This window comes from Gymnoscopelus braueri (genome assembly GCF_963280865.1).
Source record: "Gymnoscopelus braueri genome assembly, chromosome: 4".
Classification (NCBI taxonomy): Eukaryota; Metazoa; Chordata; class Actinopteri; order Myctophiformes; family Myctophidae; genus Gymnoscopelus; species Gymnoscopelus braueri.
The window spans coordinates 27,890,787-27,916,477 of record NC_137605.1 but is presented as its reverse complement, the minus strand read 5'-3'; the positions used below and the strand labels follow the sequence as shown (position 1 = coordinate 27,916,477).

General features: G+C 40.5%; 1 protein-coding gene across 2 annotated transcripts in view; it reads right to left on the bottom strand.

The window, feature by feature from the left end:
* The window catches only part of dgkb (diacylglycerol kinase, beta), a gene marked incomplete at both ends in the record, with an annotated part of 72,337 nt that overhangs the window by 38,843 nt on the left and 7,803 nt on the right, over window positions 1-25,691 (bottom strand). The window contains 16 exons of one of the 2 annotated variants that reach the window (XM_080425527.1): window positions 398-487; window positions 6,722-6,807; window positions 8,305-8,379; window positions 9,186-9,259; window positions 10,168-10,269; window positions 10,818-10,916; window positions 11,202-11,318; window positions 11,675-11,763; window positions 12,209-12,326; window positions 15,075-15,194; window positions 17,493-17,567; window positions 18,111-18,160; window positions 19,785-19,922; window positions 22,408-22,555; window positions 24,293-24,313; window positions 24,921-24,997. In XM_080425527.1, coding sequence (XP_080281653.1) covers window positions 398-487; window positions 6,722-6,807; window positions 8,305-8,379; window positions 9,186-9,259; window positions 10,168-10,269; window positions 10,818-10,916; window positions 11,202-11,318; window positions 11,675-11,763; window positions 12,209-12,326; window positions 15,075-15,194; window positions 17,493-17,567; window positions 18,111-18,160; window positions 19,785-19,922; window positions 22,408-22,555; window positions 24,293-24,313; window positions 24,921-24,997 — 1,479 coding nt within the window. The remainder of the gene's footprint in view (window positions 1-397; window positions 488-6,721; window positions 6,808-8,304; window positions 8,380-9,185; window positions 9,260-10,167; window positions 10,270-10,817; window positions 10,917-11,201; window positions 11,319-11,674; window positions 11,764-12,208; window positions 12,327-15,074; window positions 15,195-17,492; window positions 17,568-18,110; window positions 18,161-19,784; window positions 19,923-22,407; window positions 22,556-24,292; window positions 24,314-24,920; window positions 24,998-25,691) is intronic. The other variant, XM_080425528.1, reaches the window with a different exon arrangement.

Here is a 25,691-nt window from a genome sequence, read left to right as displayed (position 1 = left end):
CACACTGATGGAAACAATCATTTAGAATTATCTAGTGATTGGCCTTTAATGTGACAGTGTTCTATATTTGAAGAGAGTTCCACCTGTTGACAAATGTGACGTGAAATTGCCTGAAAGCAAAACAATGAAACAAAATTAATGATGGCACGTTTTATAGGGCAGTAGGTAATTCAACTCCTTGCGTTGACAAAATGACATGAGGCATGCATGCTGTGTATCTTTAAGATAAATTGATGGATATTTTTGGTTTGTTTGTTTTTGATTAAAGGGACAGCTTTGTAATAGAGCTCTTCTGTTATTCAAATATACAGCAGATATATATATAATTGATGAAATGTATATTATTTCAACATTACACTTCGACACTTCCTGTGAATGCTTTGCCAATGTCACGTACCTCCTCCCCAGCGCAGACATCTTGCCAGGTCGTTGCCTGTGCCAAGGGGAAGTACACACACAGGGGGGTTCCGGTCCAGGTTGGCCTTATCTGGAGCACAAGACAAACATCACGACAAAACAATTCCACAAGACTTGAGCATCGCATACCGTAAAACAAAAACACAAATCCATTTTGCAGACCCGGTTGCTAAACTACTAAGTCAATATGAATGTCTAGTTGTTCTGTCTATTTCAAGAGACACATTTGGCCAGAAGGTTATTACCTCTCTTTGTTTTGATTGATAAAAATTGAGGCAATTTTTGAAAGGTCGAACAAGTAACAGGTCTTCAAGTCCAAATAGAACTCTGGCAGGTGATTTATTTTTTCAAATGATGACTAATATGCTGTTTTCCAACTCACGTAATCATCCTATTTTACCTCCCCTGAATACGGAGCCTTGGATGCACATAATGAAAGTGTTTATATGAACCAAACATGTTTTACTATTTCGGCCAAAATAACTAGACTGCAGCTGATAGAGCAAAACTAATGAAACAAATACAATTTTCCAAATGAAGAAGAAAAAGGAACTGCAATGTCATTCTTTTACTACAATGTGAAATTGGACTGAGAGGGAGATGATAAAATGAGTTTGTGATTTTGTCCACACATACACGCTATATATATATATCCATATATATTGTGCACGCACGCACGCACGCACGCACACACACACGCACACGCACACGCACACACACACACACAGTATATAAGTGATTTTATATTGAAAGGAAATATGTGTGAGACTGATTTCAAAGCACTCATAACTTGTCTTAAGTATAATTAAATGTCCAGCAGATGATTGATTGAAAGAAATTTCACAATTATACAGAAAGAATAATAAATACATGTAAGCCATGATGAAGCCATGTACACCTTTTCAGCAAATGTCAAGGATAACACAAAAAATGCTTAATGTGATCCTTGGATGGAGGGGGGTAAGTATAGGACAGCAAGTCACAGGCAAATGACCAAATGTTCCAGCCCATACTATACATTCAAAAGCACTATAATACATTTAGTTTCACAACACAAAATATATCAAATTTGCATCTGACAAAAACACTCTAGTTTGTACCTGAAGTCTAGTTTATACCTACAGTTTAAGTCTAGTTTATACCTACAGTACCAATTGTGCACCCAGTGCCAATTGTCTAAGTAATCCTGGGCACTACATTCCCTCTGCCAGCCTAGGGGGAGCCCAGAGCCGAGCTCATTCATGCCTCCTTCAATGCATGAGAGCTAACAAGCCTTCTTATCACCCGACAGGGGGGGAGTTTCCCCGGTTGGACGTAGCGCGTGGAAGGAACACGTTATTCCAACCAGTTTCTTTCCCCTCCATCAGGCGCCCCGGCTGACCAGGGGGAGGCAGTATAGAGTAGAGCCCGACCGATACATCGGTGGAACCGATACATCGGTCATTTTGGACCCCGATGCTGAAATCGGACATCGGTCATTATTTCCCCCGATGTTCCGATGTTTTTTTTTTTTTTTTTTTTTCACTTAAATTTTATTAAGTTTTCAAAAACAAAACACATAAAACAAAAAAACAAACAATAGACATCACATATGTTGCCAAACATCATCTTATATAATAATAAAATAAAATAGAATAGAAGGAGGGGCACAGGTGCTGTTCAATGTTAATAAATGATTTATTTATGTGAAATCCACAAAGATTGCTCGTTTTTCTCAACAATCTCTCAATAATACTGAGAGAGATAATAATAATGATAATAATAATGAATTGCATTTATATGGCGCTTAGTACTCAAACTTACTCAAAGCGCTTTACGACTTATCTACCACTACAATGCCTTCTAGAGAGACCAAGCTCAATTAATTAATAAATGATATGAATGACTCGACGCGAGGCTCGTTAATTTATGGATCATGATGCAACTGTTAGGTATATATTTTTATGGGCAATTGGGCATAGGCTACTACAATCTTCTAAGCTACTTGTATATCGCTAAAGAAATATATATTAATAGTCCAGGCATTTTAGGTCAAAATGGGGGTCAACCTCCCACTAATTGCAACAAAACCAAACTCAGCTGATTTTGTATCCTCAATATGTCCTGAATCACAGAAAAAAAGTTGCAAGGAATCGTATGAAGGGAAGGTTTTGAAAATTACCTGTAAGTATAACGCTTTTTGTCCCTTTCTGCTAGATTTGACTATATGCTGTATTTGTTCCTTGTAGCAAAACAAGGATACAGAATATCAGTGACAAGAATTTATTATGATCACATAATCACACAACTGATCAAGTACTGATCAAACAACTCAATTAAATTATGCGCACACAATATCACACTACAAAATGTCAAAATGCTTAAATAGGTGATGTCACAATTTCCCATTGACGGCCATGTTAAAAAAGGATTTGAGCATGTTTTCTTGTCTAATTTCCACAAAAAAGGTTCAATACTGCCCACTATCAACCAGAAACTGTTGGATGTAGTACAGCGCTTGTAAAAAGAAAAAGAAAAGCCTTAACCCTTCGAGTGCTATTGCTGCATTTTATGCATTGTTATGAACTAATGTTCATTTCATATACATTTTTATTTGAAGCACTTTAAGCTGCATTTTCTGTATGAAAGTGAAATAAAGTTATTATTATTATTGTTATTATTATTAATATTATTATTATTAAGTGAATTAAAAATGTTTTAGAAATCAGAACTTAGATTTTTTTTTTGTATTACTAAATCCGAAAATAGTCTGGCACTGTCTGGCACTGTGAATTCCACCTGAGGTTTCGGAGGACAATCCCTGATCGAAATATGGTGAACTTCATCATGGAGATGCTGTCAAACCGCAGCTTCACTCTACAGACCAGTAATGGCCAGCACAGCTGGCTCAGATGACTGAGGAATGGTATTCCTTAAGGGTGTGTTCTCTCCTCAATGTTGTAACATCTACATCTATGACCTATCAGATACAACATGGGGCGGCAGTGGCTCAGGGGTAGAGTTGCCAGGGTAGAGTGAACTGGAAACCGCTAAGTTCCCAGTTCGATCCCGGGCTGGGGGGCTCCCCCAGAGTTAGTGTCGAAGTGTCCTTGAGCAAGACGCTGAACCCCTAATTGCTCCCGATGAGCAGGTTGGTGCCTTGCATCCTCCGCCATCGGTGTATGAATGTGTGTGTGAATGGGTGAATGTAATGCACAATCTATGTAAAGCGCTTTGGATAAAAGAGCTATACAAATGCACCATTTACAACATGAAAAAAATATGGTTATGTGGACGACCTAGCCATCATGCTGAGATGACTAACATGGAAGCAAAGACCAACAGGATGGGTAGAGAGCCAGCCTCAGAAGCAGAAGGTCTCAAGTTCGATTCCCGGCCCTGCCAAGTTGTTGATGTGTCCCAATGACAATACACTGAACACTTCTGAAACTTAATTTCTCCCACAGGATCAAATGGGTCTAATTATAATTGAAGGTGATGGAAGACGGTCTCAACCAGGACATGGGCACCATGGTAGCCTACCTCCGCAGGTGGCGTTTGTAGCTCAGCATTGGCAAGACAGTGTCGGCGGCATACCATCTTCGCAACAGAGAAGATGGTATCTTCACAACAAAATGCAGTGCTTTACATCAACAAAATCACATGCGCAGTGCTTCACATAAGAATGTATATGAAATGAACATGAAAACCGAGTGCACACAAATGCATAATGCATAACATACAGAAATGGCACTTGAAGGGTTAAGATTAGTTTATTCTTCCTTTTTTAACAAGCACTGTAATGCATCCAACACAGTTTCTGGTTGATAGTGGACAGTATTGAACCTTTTGTGTGGAAATTAGACAAGGAAACATGCTTAAATCTTTTTTAACATGGGCGTCAATGGGAAATTGTGACATCAGCACATCACCTATTTAAGCATTTTTCAATATGTTCCACCACTGGGATTTCTTAGGACTTTTGATATGTTATAACTAACATATTTATGAAACAAAAAAAGTTGAAAGAGTTTCTGTTGCAATTTGTCCTAGGTTAACCCCTTATTATCCATAGAATGCCTATACTTAATATGCCTGTTTAGAATGGGCCACTTAATTGCAGCTTTCTTAAGAACCGCTCATCCAAACAAGTTCAAACTTGATACTGCATTTCTCTGGGTCCTCAGCAACACACCAGCCAAATGTCGACTTCATACAGTGTTCGGTTTTCAAGATATATAATTGTATGTGTAATAACAGTGTGGATGGCGGCCATTTTGAAATTTCCCTGTATGCAATTCATTCAGGACATATTTAGGACACAAAATCAGTTGAGTTTGTTTTTGTTGCAATTAGTGGGAGGTCAAGTGCCAATATTACTGGACTATAACGTGCGGTATTCACAAACGTAACTTCAGTAAACTATGCCTAAACCTACCTAACCTTATTTCTAAACGTAACCACAGTAAAACTATGTTCTAACCTTATCATCAAACAAATGCAAGAACCGTCGGTCCGCGAAAAAGAATGGGGGTGAGCGTGATTTGGGGCGAGTTTCATTTACTTTCACTTTTCATCAGACGCGGACAAGATGGTCAGTCAGATGAAGCCTAGGGATTCCTCTTACAACTTTGTAAAGCATTACCCTTACCTTGGGCCGTTCATTTTGCTCTCAGCAAGACTTTGTTCATAACTAAAATACAAGGACACAGTTTTGTTGTGCTCAAAGCCTCAAGCCTGTGTGACTCGACGCTCAAGTTGTACAATCCCATAGTTTAGAATGGATCCTATAGTCCGAAGGGACAGTTGTGGGTTTTATTGGTTGTTGTTGGTTGTCAGGGCGATTTCACAACCAATCGATGGACGGGCTCTGCATGAGCACGTCTGTTGCAGGATGCGGTGACAGCGTCATGTCAATGTAATATGAAAACTAAATCAATTGACCAAAACCAAATCCTAAATTTAGAAGTGCACTACACTCCTTTATATCATTATGTATGAAAATGTTTTGAAAATAGATCTACAAGCTCACAAAGCACTGCATAGCAACATGTTGTGACTTGTGAGCTTGTAGATCTGCTATTTTCAAATAGCCAGTGGTGGAAAAAGTACTAAAATGTTTTACTTAAGTAAAAGTATCAATACTGCAATATAGAAATACTCTGTTACGAGTAAAAGTCTAAAATTCAAAATGTACTTGAGTAAAAGTATTGGCATCAAATTTCAATCAATTTCAAGTTCTCCAATGTATAAAAATCTTTTGAAAATAGCAGATCTACAAGCTTGCAGATCAGCTAATTTCAAATGGCCCTGTATAGGGCTGAAGTGGTTAATGTATGTTTTGTAATAATAATCAAAATATTCAAAGTAACTAATTACTAAAGTTTTCAAATACTTGTAGTGGAGTAAAAGTATAATATTTGCCTCTGAGATGTAGTGGAGTAGAAGTAAAAGTATTGGAAATTGGAAATACTCAAGTGAAGTACAAATACCTCAAAATTGTACTAAGTACAGTAATTTAGTAAATGTACTTAGTTACTTTCCACCACTGCAAATAGCCGAAGTTTAAAAAGGGCTGAAGACTTGTGGTTAATGCATGTTTAGTAATAATATTAATAATTAAAATCTACAAAGTGACTAGTAACTAAAGTTTTCAAATAATTGTATTCATGTTTATTTGTAATAATGTGATTGCATTTTATTTAAATGTTCTCAATTTTGTATTCTTAACTTTAATGAAAAAATGAAGTTTATACGTTTTTGAAAATTATTTTTTATTATTTTATTTAATTACAAAATATCGGTCAAAAACATCGGCAATCGGTGGTCAAGGACTCTCAAAATCGGTATCGGCATCGGACCCAAAAATCTGGCATCGGTCGGGCTCTAGTATAGAGACCAGGATTACTGCATGTTTTTGTCAGGGTACCTACCCTAGGACACAGGGAGAACATGCAAACTCCACACAGAGAGGCCCTTTCACCTCCTTGTTAAGGTGTGAGCTCTGATTGGAGTATGAATGTGTGACGTAATGACCAGCAGAGCTGTGAATGGGGAATAGGAGGCTAGGCTGATGTTCACATCAGCTGACTGACAGCCGATTACAGCTGAGGCGTGCAAGACTTCCGTGTCCTGCATGAACTAACGCTATGCTTCATTTATACCTACATGAAATCTAGTTTGTACCAACATTATGAAGTCTAGTTTATACCTACAGTATTGTACCTACAGTATGAAGTCTGGTTTGTATCTATAGTATGAAGCCTGGTTTGTACCTACAGTATGAAGTCTAGTTTGTACCTACAGTATGAAGTCTAGTTTGTACCTATGAAGTCCAGAATCCAGCCCACTGTTCCGTCCCCACCACAGGCCAGCACCCTGAAATCAGGAACATCTCTGAAGAAATTCAACCTATTGAGACAAAAAGTCAACACATCAGCCCAACGCGACAACCTGGAATTACTCCTTCTGTTGCAAGTATTAAGTGCCATGACAGTGATGATGATTATATCATTATTATTGTTAACCTTGTGAATTATATGCCGTTATAATGATTTTCTATTGATCACCCATATAAGTACAACACATAATTGTCCTGTCCTCTATTCAGCCATCGCTACACTGTACAGCTTCTCTACAAGCCCCCCTCTAATCTCACAAAATAACACATGTCGCACTGACAGTCATTCATTCAGTGAGCTAGCCTGCCTGTTCAACAGCTAATTGGATCATGACAGGCAATGTTCAGTCCAACTCTTCCGTTCCTTCACAATAACAAAGCCCTAACTGAATGAGCCAGCCTCCAAGTCTCGTATGACGGATAAATGATTCGCTCAATTACTCTCCAACTGGGACTGCAAACCATGTTAGACGCAAAACAGACGGCCGCAAACATGAAAGGCAACTTTGGGGATATTTAAATACCAAGAAACAAACACTTAATTTGGCATAATTATGTTAGCAAGGCAGCTAATTGACAGCAGTGTGTGCGGCTGCCTCGGCCGGCAGTGTCCAATGGTGACCCGTCACCTTGCTAATGCACACTGTATTACGCACACTTGACAAAATATTAACAAGGTTACTGCAGTGCAGGGTCATCTGGAATGCTCTCAACCCAAGACCGGGTTCTTCTAAGTGCAGCATGTCCAAGTCTCTGCAATACAGGTGAGCCTTCCAGCCACATGCAGATACATGTAAAAGAAGCAATATGTCCGACAAGGTCAGACTGGAAATGTCACACTCTGTTAGTGAAAATAAAGGCCACCATGCCACCGTGTGCAGACTCAAAGTCTCATGGAGGCTTTGTTCCTGCACTTGCTGTTCATACTTGATGAGGCAAAAAGATTCTGTTTTAAACCATAATGAAAATCAAACAACATCACGGCACGGCAGAGAAGCAGCCACTTCACTTTTCAAACAGCGGTGGATGCCGATGCAAAAGTGAAGGAGTCTTATGCATGTAAATGATCCATCCACTTTCTTAATCACAAACGTGAACAGTTCTCAACAGAAAAACCCAATGTTGCTCGCACCGATGCAACAAGATGCTGTTGTTAGTATGCGTGATCACACGTGGTAAGGTAAGAATGTTATCCCTCTCTGTCTGTCAATCATCTGCACTCACATCCCTCCATCTACACACACGCATATGCATATTGACACAGCCGAAGGCTCCACCATGATATCTCCAATATTTGTTATGTGTGGTCCCACCTTAACTGTGTCTCTATTATGTGAGGGGATTGAGGGAAGGGACTAATTCTAAGACCACTCTTGCATGTGATCCCAGTCATTATGTGTGTGCAACCGCAGAATACATTAACGTGTTCGTCAACAACAGATCACTAGACAATGTGGTTCTCACTCTTTCAGTATGTGGTATAGGAAGCAGCTGTAAAGAGAGATTACCCTGGCATTGGTCCATTCTTGGCCAGGTTGTACACTTGTCTTGGGTTCAAAAGATACTGAAACTTTCTAGAAATCCTGAAGAAGAGAGAATGCACAGGAGAAACAGAAGAAACAGGTTTAAGGCATCAGTGAAACACATCACATTCATCCACACAAATCTGTTGTGATAATAAACATAACCTCATACTGCACATAAGACATAACATGTTGTCTTAGTAACTCTGACACCAATTAATTTCCAGTCATGTATGATAACAATCATCTACTAGTAAAGATCTATTCATACATTTATGACTTGTATCTGTGCACTTGATTCAAAATGTCATACACAAGGCCTAGGTTCATGGTGGTGTCACTTTCTGTCGTAGTAGCGCAGACAACCAACAAAATGTCCAATTACATTGTGACACGGCAGTGGACTGGGCAGCAGGATGGGACATATAGCGAAAGTCCCCTTGAGGAGAAGCCATTAGAAAGACTAATTCATTTTAATTTCAATTTCATTACATCAACTGGCTCAAGTCATATTTTGATCTCATAATTTAAACAAATGAGGCCTGGTGTAATAAGGAGTGAATGAATATGTTTCAGTAATAACCCAATTAGCCCTGGGTTAAAGAAGAAGGGGGGGGTCTGTCTTTACGGCTAGTGCGAGCCAGACATGTGACAGCGCGGAGGGTGTCAGAAGGGGCGGCGGCCTGTCGTCAAGGTGGCCGCTGCATTAAGTAAATGCTATTGTGTTTTTATTTGACTAAGTAAGCCTCGAGCACTGTCAGCAGTCAGGGACCTCGCTGCTATACTGCATGCTCTCTCTGTCCCAACGAAAAGTACCGTCAGACTTTAGAGGCCTCTGGAAGAGCATGGTGAGATCGTGCACTTACCTTTCTCCCTGCTTCCCTCCGCTCTTTGGATTGACAAACACCAGCAGAGGATGAGTGCCCTCTATTGTTGTGATCTGAATAGGAGACAGCAACACAAAGGCATAGTTATTTGAGACACGGAGAATTCGCCCGGAGAGGACATTTTCATCATGACATATCCACAAATATCATTAAAATTGCACAGCATTTCCACAACTGTTGCTAATCCATTACAACCAGCAATTTTTTTTAGGAAATGTCTCTTTCACATAAAAAATCAGGCCATCTATATCTCAGCGTATCTCATAGTAGTTACTTGTCACCATTGTTGCTAACTGGCAAGGAGCTTTGTGTCATGTGACAGAGGCCTTCCCAGTAGCTGCAACAGTAGGACGACGGTGAGAGAAGAGCTGGAAGCGGGACCCGCAACACGCAGTGTAAACAAGCTCTAACCCGGCAGACCTGTTTGAACTGTCCTCCCTGCCGTAAGAGTGCAACCACTCGCCTTGCTTCAGCTGTGTGTTTTCTGGTGCACTCCCTGACACAGATGAAGCGCTTAACTCCCCCTGTCTGCTATACCCCAGCAGGCCAAGGGTGAATTAATGAGCTCCCTGTCCAGTCAGGAATGATCCATTACTTCCTGTAATTATAAATGATAATCCTGATTATTACACTGGTTAGCCGGCGAGCGGCAGAGATGGATGTGACTGCGATGTGATTCATTGTGTTTCTCTCGCAGCCACGCGCAGACGAGCTGTCGCCACAGAGGGCGGCGGGTTTCCATCGCCGGTGTGCTGTGCTGACAGATATTAGTAATGATCCGACTGAACTGGACTTTGTTGTATGTACACGCTGAAGACAAACAAGGGCTGTAGTGTTTAAACCCTGAGGCCAGCTGTAAAAGGTGCGTAAGTGTGCAATGATTGTACAGGTATGTCAGCCATTTGTGACTTTAATCTCCACATTGTGTAACCATTTCTACAGTTTGAAAGCTGACTGTCACCTGCAGTCCTTGACCATCCACTGTGACTGAGTTGGCCCTCTGCATCTTCCCTCGGCTTGACTGGCTGGATTTGGAGTCTTTCCTCAATGTTGACTGACGTTCCTGGGGTCAAAGGGCAAACGGTATCTTGAAGTGCAGTGTGAATAAAATACTGATTGATTCTTTTGGAAATTGTATGGAGACAAAACTCAGGTCAGAAAGGGTACTGCTGTAGTGGTAACATGAAGAGAATGAAAAGTTGTGGATGTGGGCCCTAAAATAAGAGAGGTACGCAGCAGAAATATTTTGGTCCCATTTTTACATTCACAAAATTGGGGATTTTACTGTGCAGAGAAATGTAAAAAAAAAACGATTTAAAACATGTAAATGCAGATAGAACACAGACAGGTTAAGCACTTGATCCCCAGCATCCGTATCCTGGGGGGAACACTAGCCAAAAATAGCAGATGTACAAGCTCACAGCGCGCCGCAAATGCGACACGTTGTGAGCTTGTACATCAGCTATTTTTGGCGAAGAGGTTTGGTGTAGATGGGAAAAAAAGTGGTCCAAGTACAGAGCGGAACAGATCGAGGTCCAGTTTACTAAGTCTAGAGGGTTTGAGTGGTTAACGTATGTTAGGAATGATAGCAGAGGTGTGAGGTGAACTCACCAGAACGACGGGACAGATCGTGTTGGGGGGTAGGATGTGATCTTTCAGGGGTCCACAGTCACACTCAGGCTTCACATGGGAGGCACACTTATTATGGAGCTGAAGAGGTGACAAAAGTTATTAACAGCCAACTCGCATCAATAACACTGTGTTCCGACTGTACACTTTCAGGTACATTCACAGGAATTATTTGCATTGCTTCATGACGACGCAATAAGTGTATTTTACTTTTCCTGCTGACTGCAAACAAGTGTTTCTTGGGTGTAAATTGGTGGAATGACTTGAGAAGTGTAAAAAAAAAAAAAAAAACAGAAACCAGAAACAACAAGGAACAGTGGGGGAAATAATGAGGAGGTGGCTGCTTCTCCCTAGGTGGCATCATACCGTGATTTGGCACCAGACGCAGTGCAGCCCAGTCAGGCCCTGGTAACACTTAATAGTTTTGTGACACTTGTCACACCTGGTGGGGCAGTTCCCCTCCACCCAGAAATGGTGCATCACCTGCAGAGACAGGGAGACGGTCATCATGGAGAGAAAGCAAACGGGTAAAAAGAGGTTAAAGGAGAGAAGCATCTAGCATAGACACAAAAATAAAGACAACTGCAAGAAAGAAAGAAAGAAAGAAAGAAAGAAAGAAAGAAAGAAAGAAAGAAAGAAAGAAAGAAAGAAAGAAAGAAAGAAAGAAACTGTTTGTGTATTGTGCACATCTTTAAGGCAGGATGATCCTGTAATTAGCAATGCTTAGTAGCAGCTCAAGTTGTTTTAATTCCATTAGATGAAGAGAAGCCCTTAGTTAAAGCTGCATGGAGCACTGCTGTTCTAAGCGTGCCGATTGGTAAACACTCCAATTGCCACACCTCTGTGTTTTTCTTCGACTTGACATAGGTTTTGATGCAAGATGGCGGAGCGCGAGCCACACAGCGCTCGTGGACTGTGTACTTGCAGACTGTGGAAAAGAAGAAAGTTCACAGCATAAGGAAAGGACAAGCCTCAAGTATGCTTAGTTACTATTCCGATCTAATGTTTTTTGATTGATTGAATATTTTATTAGGCAAAAATGTAAAACAGCACAGTTACATTTAAAATGCTTTGTCTAAAAGGTCCGTTCAAAAGGTCCTTGCGGTCTTGTATGTATGCTTTACACATACTACAAGTGGCACTCATGTAGTGATAACATTACAGGAGCTGTAAACTTTAGCTTGCAGAATGAAGCCTAATTAACAATGTTGGTCCATTTTGCTCTTACGTCATACTCAGGGGGTGGGGGTGGAGGTGGGGGGGGGGGGTATTTTCCACACCCCAAATATGGCCGTCATGTGAATGACTGACTGGTGTCAGTGGCATTATACGGCACAGTTGGCCCATAGTGGCAGCTCTAAATGGTTACTCACAAGAACAGCAGAGTCCCTGCTTCCCCAAGCCGATCAGCATGTTAAGACACAGGTTACAGTAGGCTGGCTTGTTGAAGTGCTTCAATCTCCATACATGCTGTCCATCGTCTTTCACATTCTGGAGGGAGAATGACTGAAGGTTTGACTAATTGATTTAATAATTCACTCATTTCTTCATTCACATATTAAGTCATTTTGGATAACTTGCAATTGTAACTTGCTTTTTTTCTTCCTTTTTCATCCGACTGATTGGTTAGAGCAACAAAAACATAATATAGAGCATGATTGAAATAAATCAAAAATTGTAAAAAAGTTGTCACTTTACATTTATATTTACGTTAAATACATACATACATACATACATACTCTCCCTAATACAGTAAAGAACACAACCTAAATAAAAGGTTCTATCATCTACTCTATAGTGAGTGTAACCGACAATACTCAGGAGACCACCAGCGCTAGACGGAGGATGATTAGATGGCTCCATCTAGTGGATAATATAATAGCAGTGGTAGCATTTGATCAGTCTGTGAATAGGATACAATAAGAAAATGGATGTCTAAGACGTCAACATAAAACTGACAATGTGTTTCATATGATTAATACTTTGTTCTAAGTTGTTAATAGTTGCTACATTCACAAGGATGATCCTGAGCACACGTTTTCAACTTACTTCACACTCAGTTGCAATTTCACACATTCATACCTTGTACAACCTACTACTGTAAGTGCTAAGAGCTTATGGGCAGTAGCTGAGCAGAAGAGAGGGTGTTATCCATTCATTTCCCCTCACATATTTCATGTCAGGCTGGGGATTCAATCCAATAAGCAACCATGGAATTGGTGGCCAACCCACCTCTCTAACCTTTTCTGGCTAACACTGACCAGTGGTGGAAAGTAACTAAGGACACTTACTCACTGCACTTCACTTGAGTATTTCCATTTTTTTACTCCATTACAATTATTTGACAGCTTTAGCTACAAGTTATTTTGCAGATTTACATTATTACATTAACCACTTAAGCCCTATTGTATATACTTTGGCTATTCGAAAATAGCCGATCTACAAGCTCACAATGCATAGCGATGCGACGCGTTATAGATCTGCTATTTCCAAAGAAGTTTGAACATTTTTGATACCAATACTTTTGTACTGTAATTCAAGTAGATGTTTTAATACAGGCCTTTTACTTGTAACTTGAGCATTTCTAAATTGTGATATAGATATTTTACTTGAGTAAAAAGTCAGAGTACTTCCTCCAACACTGCCACTCATCCACAATATGCAATCTATTACTGTAGGTAAGGTGACTCGAATGTGGGGAATTCAGTTCACACTACGCTTCATTTCAGCATTGTTCAATACATCCACTAGAGGGCCCTCTCTCCAGAGGCCACAGGGTAAACAAGGCTTTGGAGCTTTACACCACAAATCTTGTATGGGGTCCTTTGCACGAAATACTTTCATATTGGGGTCGGCGGCCAAATGTCATTGGCACACAAAAGTTTGAGAAGCACCGTCCTAGAGTCTGGGACACCTCGACAGATTGTCCATGAGATTTCCAGCATGGCCTCGAGGAAGACGCTGTGGTTTATTACTTTGATATGCCCAAGTTGCCCAAGGCTTTTTAATTTACTTCCCTACTCTGTGTGAGCTTGTCTGAAGTTAGCCTTTATTGCCTTTTCAAGACTATAGACTTTTTCTTTTTACAGAATGTTCTTTTAGCTGCATAATCAAATCTTAACCATTAAGATAGACAGCAATTCCTTCTCTGAACATTTAGCTTTGGCCTTTAGGTTGCACATCATCGTACAAAAGTTAAAGCAAATGTAGAGAGCAAAACAACAAAAACAAATTGAATGGATGGGACAAAGTATGTCATCCCAACTGTCAAGGACAGTCCCCCCCCATCTAACAATATTATGTTGTGCCGCCCTATGAGCTTGTAGATCTGCTTTTTTTTTTATCATGAAAATTTGTCAAATCTTTGAATATATATATTTTTAAAGCGAATTTATTTAACTCAAATCTTTGCTTTGGGGATTCTACAAATGTCTTCTAAATCCTAACAGTTGTTTTGGGGAAAAAATATCAGTGTTGATGTTGATATATCAGTGGTTCTCAAACCTTTTCATGTCAAGGACCACCCAACCCATCTCAAAATATTTCGTTTCAGAGACCCCCAGAACATTTGAGTTAAAAATGTATATATATTCAAAGATTTGCACACATTTTCACGATTCTTTCTTTTTCAAAAGTAGCAGATCTACACAGAAGGAGCGAGTGCATTCTCCGGCAGCGGCAACAGCCGCGGAACTTCCGCGGAACTGCCGGTGGAGGAGCGGCAGTGACTGCCGGCGGTGGAGCGGCAGCTGCCGGCGGAGCAGCGGAACTGCCGCGGAAACTGCCGGTGGAGGAGCGGCAGTCGCGGAACTGCCGGTGGAGGAGCGGCAGTCAACTTCTTTTTCCGCCGATAAAGTATAGTTTTGGACCATGACGGAGGCGCGCCTGCTATTCGACTAAGCGCCGTCCGAGTTATGTACCGATAGGCACAGAATCGTAAATAATATTGGTGGGGACTGCGTTACACAAACGCAGCACACTCCCAAAGCGGGCGCCGCCGGCAGCTCCGCGGAGCTGCCTCGGCAGCAGCCGCTGCCGGAAAATGCACTCGCTGTCCCTCGATCTACAAGCTCATAGCGCGGCACTCGGTGCCGCGCTATGAGCTTGTATAGCTGCTATTTTTTAACAGCCAAAGAAATCTTAAAATGACACACAGATGCGTTCCCGGATTGGATGGGTTAACTAATTACCTTGGTGGGACAATGTTGCACGACAGAGAATGAATTAGGCTCAACTCACCGTCTCCAGACCCAGTAGTACCAGTAGTGGGATGGTGGTCATGCCACCCTGGATCCACTCCTCTAGGGACACCGTGCCATCATGGTCATAGTCAATCTCGTGCATCATTTCCTGGAGGATCTACAGCAGGTCATGATGGGAAGGGAAACAAGAAGAAACCGAGGTATTTGTAATGAAGTTTTTTCTTGACTCAATAGTGAACTGTCACACCTCAGATTATTCAACAGCACAGTTTGAATAGACTGCACAACAAAAACATCAACAATAGTTCTGACTACAAGATCAATTCTAAATTAGGCATCTTTTAACACCTACACCCACTCTTCTCACATTAGAAATACACAAGATTACTAAGAGGCGAGGTACACCCAGTAGTACTGCTGTCTATTGTGATGACAGGCACGTGACTCTATCACTCTATTCACACCATGCTGCAGCTTCTACTATTCTTTTACTAACACTGCAACAACTATTTATTTTCTATTTTGATGGATTGATTGCTTTTATTGCTCTTTCTTGGCGCCCAGCCCATATGGTCTCACAGAACACTGTCCACAATCACCTTTATCAAACAAAGGAGCAAAGTAGGCATCACATACCTATCCTGCATACAGCTATGTAAAAAAAATATACACAGTATACAAATTACAGCCTTAACTGACTGTGGACAAAAACATTAAACCATTAACACCAACTCAAATGACAACAGCTCTGACAAAAAGAGTCAATCTCTAAACAATGAGCATTTCTTCAAATCCTATCCTCTGCTGCATATATAATGTCCCATGTACAGCTTCCTGAAACAAAAAATCAAATCTCTGTGCATCATCAAGAGAAATCTACGCTTGGCCCAGACGGCTGGCGTAGCAGTCCGGGCATTTAGGCTGCTAATGCAGTCTGACAGCGTGTCGCGGGTTCAACTCCCGATCCCGACAACCTTTGCTGCGTGTCACTCCCCATCTCTCTCTCCCCATTTCCTGTCAGTCTACTGTATTCTATCAATAAAGGCAGAAAAAGCCAAAACAATATAAATATTTTTAAAATTGATGCATGCTTACTCAACAGATTAATTATCAGACCATAACAGAATTGGCAGTAAAACTATTCGTTTTAAATCACATAACGTACATATAACGTACAGCAATAGCATTGAATCTACCTGTTTCTACCAAAAATAAAGTAACAGGCCTCAGCTGTACACACTGACCTTTGACCCCTGGTTAAATTAAAACTAAAATAAGGTTCAGGTGCATATCGATTCTTAAAAGTAATATACAGTAGGTTCTCCTTAAACTTAGAAAGCAACATTATTTATTATTTATTTAAAAAAAATATAACTATATTTTTATGTCTGATACTACAAGGTTCCCAACTAGTTTCCTGGTCATCACATTCTCGTGCCAATTTGTCAAATCCGGGCGCTTGGTCAAGTACGACAGGCCTCACTTTCCGATGCCGTGAGTGCCCTCGTGTCTCTAAGATGGTGGCGATGCCCCCATGTACTTATTTATATAAAAATTGTGACTTGTGACTATTGGGTCCAACATTTAGTTCAGTGACCATGGGGCTAAAGAATGGTTCAGAGGCTGTGTTCACGTTCACTCTTCCATTGGAAATAATAGACTCCAAACAGCTCCCAGTCTCCTAAAAAGGCGGCCACCTACTTAACGCAGATACGGGAAGTAAACTGGAGATGGCATGTCTTTTTTTTTTATTGTCTTGGGTATCGGCTCTGTTCACTGTAGTCCCAGGTTTCCAGAAGCTGTCATACCTGTTTCCTGTTCTGGGTCATTTTCCTGCCATAACTATAATAAGTTCCAGAGCTACAGTAAGTCATTGACGTAAAGGGGGGAAAGGGAACATCTCCATGCGGTGTTGAAACAAGCTTGTTGTGAACTCATTGATCTGCACAGGTGCAATACATGCTCTAGAATTTACTCATTTACTAATTTACCAAATATTTTGCAAGTCTGGAGTTCAAAATACTAGATTATAGCTTAGTGCTCAGTAGACTAAACCCTCTGAATTTAGGGAGACTCGAGCAAATCTTATTTGGAGTATTTTGGGATAGGTTTGATTATTGACTTACATTATTTGTATTTATTATATTATTATTGTCTCCACCAGGCCGAAGGCATGGTGGAGAGTATGTTTTACCCTCTGTCCGTCCGTGTGTGTGTCCGTCCGCTCACAGCTAACATTGGTCAAGCTTCACGTGACATCACAATATGTAATATAAATAGGTAAGACAGGATTAATCAGGTACAGTACTTTCTTTTACCACCTCGCCTGGCGGAGACCTGTGCTCCGAGGAGCACATTTTCTAGTTTTGTTACTGTTATTATTATTATTATTAACAATAATTAAATTTTTATATCATTTATTTTATCACTTAAGAAAAATGTTGTTCTTTCTTACCGGCTTCAGCTCTGTTACGTCCCATTCCAGGTATTCAGCCACATGCATCATCTGAGAGATGATGTGCTCCAGCTCCTGTGGTGAAATCACAAGCTGTCATTATAAATACAGTTTTTATTGTGCAGTCTATTATAGCCTAAAAGGTGATGTCGTTATTGAGTGTCTTTGGCTTAAATGGACTAAAACGCAGCATGTAATGGTAGGTTTCAAATGTCATTCTTTCACAAACAAGATTTCTAAACTGTTACACAAAGGGAAGTGCTCAGAGGTTGAGGGTTTAATTACAGTGGTTGCTCTTTTTTTGCGGGGCATGCAATTATAGTCTACTGGCAGACTAAAGCACTCTGGGATGCTCTGAGCTACTCTAATACTGATACTGAATATCAGTTCTGCTTTATGACTATGCTAATATGGGTTCACTTCCAAAATTAGATATACAAGGTGATACTTGATGCTATTTTGAAGACCTTCACCAATAGGTGGAAAACATTCATGACCTTAAGCTATTGAAAGAGGACTGTGCAATCATACAGTATATTTTATTAGATGGATAGAGTAACTGAAATGAAACTTTTAAGAGTTTCCCAATGATTAAAATGAAATGGCATCATTGTTTACCGAGCTGTCCAAAGACCCATTTCCATCTGTGTCGTAGAGGCGAAACATAACTGTGAAGAGAAAAAGAAAATGTCACACTATCGACACTGTGCTCTTTGACGCAAAGAGAATCCTTGAATGGGAAACATTCATCAGTGGTATGGACAGGAGAAATGGCTGCTTTCATCATTAAATCAAACACATTTTCCGTGCAAATGCCTCATTGTATTACACTGGCAGAATAATGATGCAGTCCCCTTCTACAATGCTTGCAGGCATCTAAATGATCCAGCTTTAACTGTCCCCCCTATCACCAACACTCAACAGTGTCACCATGGCAACAGAGAGCTCCCACACCAAAGTCGTGATTGGCCATCACATAATGACACATAAACACTCCTCAATCAAAATGTGACAGTACTGTGAAAACCTCCCCGTCATTTCCACACTAATGGCTATGCATGGCTAGGCCATGGACTGCATACAAGCACAACCTGGTCCCAGCATGGGGAGAACAGTTGTGGCACAGCTCCTCATATATGAAGGTCTGTGGGAGATGCCTAGGGATGTCATAACGGGCTGACATCAAAACTAATGAGAAGCTAATTGACATCATCCTGTGTGCGAGTGTGGCCCCTCTGGGGTGAAGGAAAGGGGACATGATGAGATAAGTGCCTGGTGGCAGCTGGGGTAGTAATGGAGCTGAGATGTGTTGGTGGCCACAGGAATGGGACAGTGGACAGAGGAAGACAAGGGGTAAAGGTGACCCTGTCTTTACAGTAAATGGCTTGACCTGAATTAATTTCTGATCACTGCGTCAGTGGCCATGCATCTACAATATTATGGAAAACATGAAAGCCTGTTAAAGTACTTCACGTAACAGATTCCTAATGGGATTTCTTTAGTCAGTCACTGGCTGAAACCCATGTACTCAAGTGAAACCAAGGCAGTTTTCACAGTCAATCAGCAGAGGGCGATATCTGCCAGGAAAAAAATAAAGAAAAAGAAGCATTGCTAAGACCTTATGGGCGATGCAAGAAGAGGCAGAGAGGGGATGCCCGCTGCGCAATATATGGAAATGGTTAAATCAGTGATGTGGTTGGACATACACGGTAGGGCAGAATTAGCTGAATTATTAATAGTCCTGTGCTTAATGAACGCTCCTCTTCTCAATAATTCAACAGGTGAAGGGGAATTATAGCAACACATTAAAAGTCTGATGTCCAATTAACCAATGTCGCTTTATGAATAAATGATGTGATGAATGGAATAAAGAGAAATAGGTTGCAACTGTGTTCTATTAAGCACATCAGTATACTGTAAACATAAATATAAAAAAGAAGAAAAAATCTAAATAGTCATTAGCCTAGGGAACAAGAGAGAGGTAGAGTTGGAGGGAGAGAGAGATCAAGAGAACAAGGAATGGGAGAGAGAGAGGGAGAGAGGGTGCTGTGTTGGAATTCACTGAGTAATCCTTAAAGAATATACGAGACATCTGGAGACATTCTCAAGGACAGATATAAAAACGATCAAGGATAACATTAACAGCTTATTTCCACTGAGAGAGAGAGAGAGAGCAAGAGAAAGCGAGGGAGAGAGAGAGAGCAAGAGAGACAGAGACAGAGAGAGAGAGAGAGGGAGAGAGAGAGGGGAAGTGGGCGAAAGAACAAGAAGGTTATGTCACAAAATACGCACACTCCAGCTTGTCCTCAGGTCGCCCTCCCTCCAGCAGAGAGAGGTAACAAACAATATCCTTCAGCTGCACCAAGGCTAGGGGTCTGGGTAGAGTGGGCACCTTCAGAGGGGTCGAATTGCCTTTGATAAGCTTCTTCCCTGCAGGGGGAGAGGTCAGGATGAAAGGTCCAATGTTAATGATCCAGTGCAATAGAATGCCTAATATTAATTATACACTCAATCAATAATTACAATCAATTAGTAGTTAGTGACAGAGGCCTGTTCTCCCTGTAGATCACTGAAAATCAACATGTGCTATGTACAGTGAAAAATACAGTAGTATAATCAATCTCCTTTAACCTCTTTGACCTGTTGTTTGGTGAGAAGATGAGTTTTCACCCTTCTGCAGTGAGTTATTTATTTAGCTTGACACTGAGCATGCTTTTACATATTGTGTATATTTAGTGGAGATGTTGAGGGCATACTATAAGTTAGCATTCCATCAGCTCATGAGCATAACTAAAATCTGTATGCTGTACTCCTTTAACCTAGTTGTGCACACAATCTTTTAAACTATTGTATGTTAGGGTTAATACAAAATACAATACGAAGGTATTGTAATGAGTAGTATATTGTACTGTACTTAGAACAGAATAGAATGTAACACTCTCAGAGTAGCGCAGGGTTTTCCGGTAGACCAAACATTGCACTGAGATAAACAATCGGGGCAGCTTGGTGGTGGTGCTTGGGCTTACAGTTAACAAAGATCAATGACAATTAATCAGCATAATATGCATAACCCAAAATTTTCATGTGGGGTAAAAGAGACAAACAACAGATGGTTTGCTTACACATCACAAGCTCATCTACAGTATGACCATTAAACTCAATCAAAGTGATTAGCGGGGTGATCATGCTTACACTATGTTGGCAATAGAAGCTTCACATCCTCTCACAGTTCCCACCACTCTAGTATCAATCCAGAATAGCTGCAAGTGAGCATGATTAACCCATTAAGAGCTGAGGCCGATTCTGCAAATGCCTTCTAAATCAGTAGTTCCCACACTATCACGATTTTTCAAAAATGTTCAAAAACAGCAGATGTACAGGTATATCTGCTATTTTTTAATAGTCAACGCTAAAATCTAAAATGACAACTATGCCTTCCCGGTTTTAATGGGTTAATAATTCCCTGTCAGTGATTATCATCTTTTTCAAATCCAAGGACCCCCAGCTTGTTATGCATTAGGCCCACCGGACCACCATTGTTTTCCTCTAGGACCCCAATCTGCTCTGTAAAAGCATCTTTGTTAATGTAACTGGAACCAAATGGACCCTTTTGTCCACTCTCTGAGTTACACACCCATGAGTGTCCATTCGGCTTCCTACTATCATTTACTGTAGCTGGGGACCCCCTGGAACCCACAAAAAAAAAAATGGGGGTCCCTGGACCTCACATTGAGAACCGGTCTCCAATGTAGCTTTACAACCAAAAATCTTGTAATTCAGCAGGAGCTTGTGAGGGTATTTGAAGCAGGTTCAGGTTTGTGCTTGTGTTTGAATGAATCAATACCACTCTACACACAATTATCCTCGGGTAAGATTTCTATCACATGGACCTGGTCACTCACCATCCGCCCCCATATAACATTAACTGAGTGCAATTTGGGGGAGAGCTGGTGTTTGTCTGTAACACAGGTATTCACCTCTGTGTTGATTATGTATTTGAGGAGTAGATACAATATTTTGAATTTGTGTTACAAAGCTGGATAATAATTCTGTGTCCAGTGTTGGTCTGAGTCCTACAAAAGCTGATTGCAATAATCTTTTAGGTTGCCCTACATCATATAAGGACTTAAGGCCAATTCATAGTTTATAACTATGAATTGAAAAGGGCACACTTTGCAATTTCATAATCCAAGATTTTGTGTCTTTATCATGGCTTAGAGTTTTCAACAATCAATTTCCAAATCTGGCCTTTTGTAAGAGCACTATTTTCCATAGTATGTCCACAAATGCAATGGATTCCTTCTCAGGATACCAATTGCATTCTCAGATTACATCAATATTCTTTACTGTCCTGTTTTTGAGAACCTGCAAGTTAAAATCACCCACAGCCGATCATATTTTTCCAAGTCTAAAAACTGCTTTTCTCTGTGATAGTGTATATCGATGTGAAGTTATACAGTAGCTACAGTACTACTCCGGGTTCTTGAACCCAGCGTAGATGTCTGTCTAGAGATGCTTTATTTTGTGGGACAGGTTTTATATTCAACATCACCTTTTTGCCAGACCCAGAGGGTCGCCCCATAACATTCCCAGAGGGTCGGCCTACATAAGGCTTTGTCGGTCTGTCCCTCTTTTCCTCTGTCTGTTGATGGATGATAAGTGAAAGCTGAGAGAATTAATCGGTTCTTGCAGCGAGATAAGCACTAATGTTATAGACTGTAGGGCATCTAAAAGGAGTGCTATAGAGGTCAAAGTGGAAGAGAGGGATCACCGTCAAACAAGATGGCTTCCGTCGTCCTCACCACTGGCCGTGAACACTGCAGACGTCAGACAACTGCAGTTTGAGCATTCTACTCTCATAAGCAGAACTACAATAAAGTAACATCTATATCTACACATTACAATACTTACTTACCAGAGACTCTGGATTTGTCTGATGATGAGGGACTGGGTTTGGGCCCCTTGTTGCTAAACGACAAGAAGAGATGCTGACAGAACTCCTCAGGGAGCTCGCTCTCCAAAAATGTCTGCATAAAGACCTTGAAGCCATCAAAGTCAATGTCCTGAAGCAAGACAGAACACATGCTTGTTTATACCGAGACTCTGTTCCATATAACAATCATAGCCTTAAAGAACCCTACTGGTGTTTTTGCATGTTTTACCTTACTACTTTACATTACGGCTGAACAGTTTTGTACATTTTGGAATAATTAACCGATGTCCTATTTATGTTTATTCAAACTTTCATGTTATAAGTCCACCTTAGAGACACTACAAATGTCACTGTTTGTTGCAGAAGAGTTTATCACTAAAATTAGGTACACATGACATGATCTCAGCTTTTGTATTTTCCATTCCATATTCCAAACTGCTTGGAGCACACTTTAAAAAAGAAAATCTGTGCTCCGTGAGCAAAAAACTGAGCGTAGTTATTCCATTTACTCTCATTGAATGGCCAAACAGGTGGCAAAATCACAGTTTAGCACATAAACAATCACAAAGTAGATTCTGACCATATAAAAACAGCAAAATGGCTGTACTCATGTTACTCGGGAGTCGGGAACGATGCAACGTCGGGAGCGAAGCAAGTTGGGAATGCATACCCCATCCAGTTATGTGATACCCGTTGTCAGAGTACCCGTTGTACCGTCTGTCTGTCTGTCTATCTGTGTCCCTTTCATGCCCATAGACTGTATGGAGATCTCTGTATCTGTCTGTCCTTGTCCCTTTTATGCCCATATATGGACATCAGATCCATGTACAGTAAAGTGTATGCCTATATATGGGAATATCGATCTGATCAGCGCTTCCGTACAAACACCAATCCGACCGACTTCATACTGGGCATGGCACTCCCTCAGATTCTTGGTGACACGCACATCGAGTTTAAAGTCGGTCGGACAGATGTTTGTTGAGATAACTGAACTACAGATGCGCAGACAGACACGTCACACACACAGATTTTTCTTATTTCTAGAGAACTTTTGTTGTGCTAGAGTCTAGCAGAGTCTAGCACAACAAAATCGATAGGTCACCAATGTTGGTGTAATGTGAGTGATCCTGCTGCCACCAGTACACAAAATAGGCAAAAATAAATAAATAATGTATTCAGGACTTGTTTTCTTATATAGGCCCAATGTATACTGACAGAATCCACATTGTTTGTATTATTGTGTGACCTTTTCCACCATGCAATGAGAGTGAAAGGAATCACTACTTCTGGTTCCTCAATCACAGAGCACAAAAGCAGCAGATAAAAGATTATTATATTTTGGTTGCTATCATTTAACTGTGGTATGTCGCGTTTAGTTTTTCTCACATGAATCAATTAAGTGTTCATTGTATTTTGTATTATTATAGCCTACTATTCTTTTTTTAGCTTGCACACAGTATATACAGTACATTGAGTTGCATGTAACAGAGCCTTTTGGCTATGAACAGCACTTTCTCCAGAGCACGGAAAAATACACACTTTAAACATTGGGGATCAGGAATATTCCCCTTCAAGCAGTTCTTCACATTTCTTGTTGACACACTCTCATAACACGTCTCTTAGAACTGTCAGTCAATTTATTTCATTTTTTTCATGAATAAACAAGTCGCAAGCAAGTCAGTTTTATGATATCTACAGTTTCATGGCTCTGCGAGAGATTTTAAGTGACAGATCTATTTGGCTGTCTTGTCCAGGACTCCATTGTAAAAGAGATTCTGAATCTCAAAGGGATTACTCTTGGTAAAATACTGGAAAAGAAATAAAACATTTGAGCTATTACTGGCAGACAGGAATAGGCAGCCATTACCTGGTTGAGGAGCTCCTGCTTCTATGCATCACGCAGCATTGTAGAGGAAAAGATGTCAAACAGTGTCACGTGGGGAAAAATGTAAGTCCTATACCCGCTTTCATCCTAAGAGCACACCCATGCTAGCTTTGATTGTGAACATTTCAGCACAAATAGCAGATCTACAAGCGCACAACGAGTCCCGTTGTGTCGCACTGGTGAAGCGGGGAAAAAAGCAAAAAATAGATCCCTGGGTGTCACCCAGGGACCTACAGTATCTACATATACTTGGCTTATTGAGGTTAGGCATTCTTAGTATAGTTAAGTCTAGTCATAGGTTCAATTACTGTAATTGAGTTAATGTTAGGCACTATTAGCATGGTTATGTTTAGGCATGGGTTTGGTGTGGTTATGGTATGCATGAGTGAAGGTTATAAGGATATGAGGAGGGCTATCACCGTTGTACTGCCAACTGTAGCATAGTGTGGGTTTTTGGACAAAAAAAAATCTACTGTACTGACTAATACACAAATGTTGTATCTTTACACTGGCTTGTTTTCAGTTTTGTTTTTGTCCAGAATGACAATGGATTAATTATTACTGCCTATCGAATTCCTTGAAAAAACATACTACTGTATATAGTACATACTTCTTCTGGATTGTATTTCGCCAGTACTCCATTACCATGGAACTCCTGTAGCACATCTTTTAGCTTCTTGGTTGAGTCTAGGGAAAGACATTGAGCAGAAGTCACATGTATTTCACTCATTGGGCTTCCTTCTCTACTAACCATGAACAAAATGAAAAGGTGATGTAAGGTGAAAGTAAGGTGAAATACTAATAAAATATAAAGTATAATAGTAGTAGTAGTAGTAGTAGTAGTAGTAGTAGTAGTAGTAGTAGTAGTAGTAGTAGTAGTAGTAGTAGTAAAAAGCTTGTAGTAAGTAGTAAGTCAGAGAATGCTTTGTGGGGGTTATTTGGAAGCAATGGGAAGGAAGAGCAGATGGGAACAATGAGGTAAGTTATTTATATCAACAATAATAGTATACATTCACAAATCACACACAACAATAATAAGAACAGATGGAAGTCAGTCGTTATTTTTTTTGCCAAACCATCATCAGAATAAACAGAGGTGTGTTTTTTTCAGATTTTTGTTCCGGTGGACACATTTGCAGACAGAGTTACATACTGTACTGTACTTGAATACACAGATAGACAAACTGACAACCTCATAAGTTTCACATTCAGTTAAAGACTAAAACCTCATACATGCATTAACATTATGCAGTCTATATCTGCAGCAATGCGGTTTATGCACACTAAAATCAGTCCAACATGCTCAGTCCAACATGCTCTCAAAGGAGACAACATGAAGCGCTGTGCAGTTAATGTCTGGAATGAATGTGTCAACAAACAA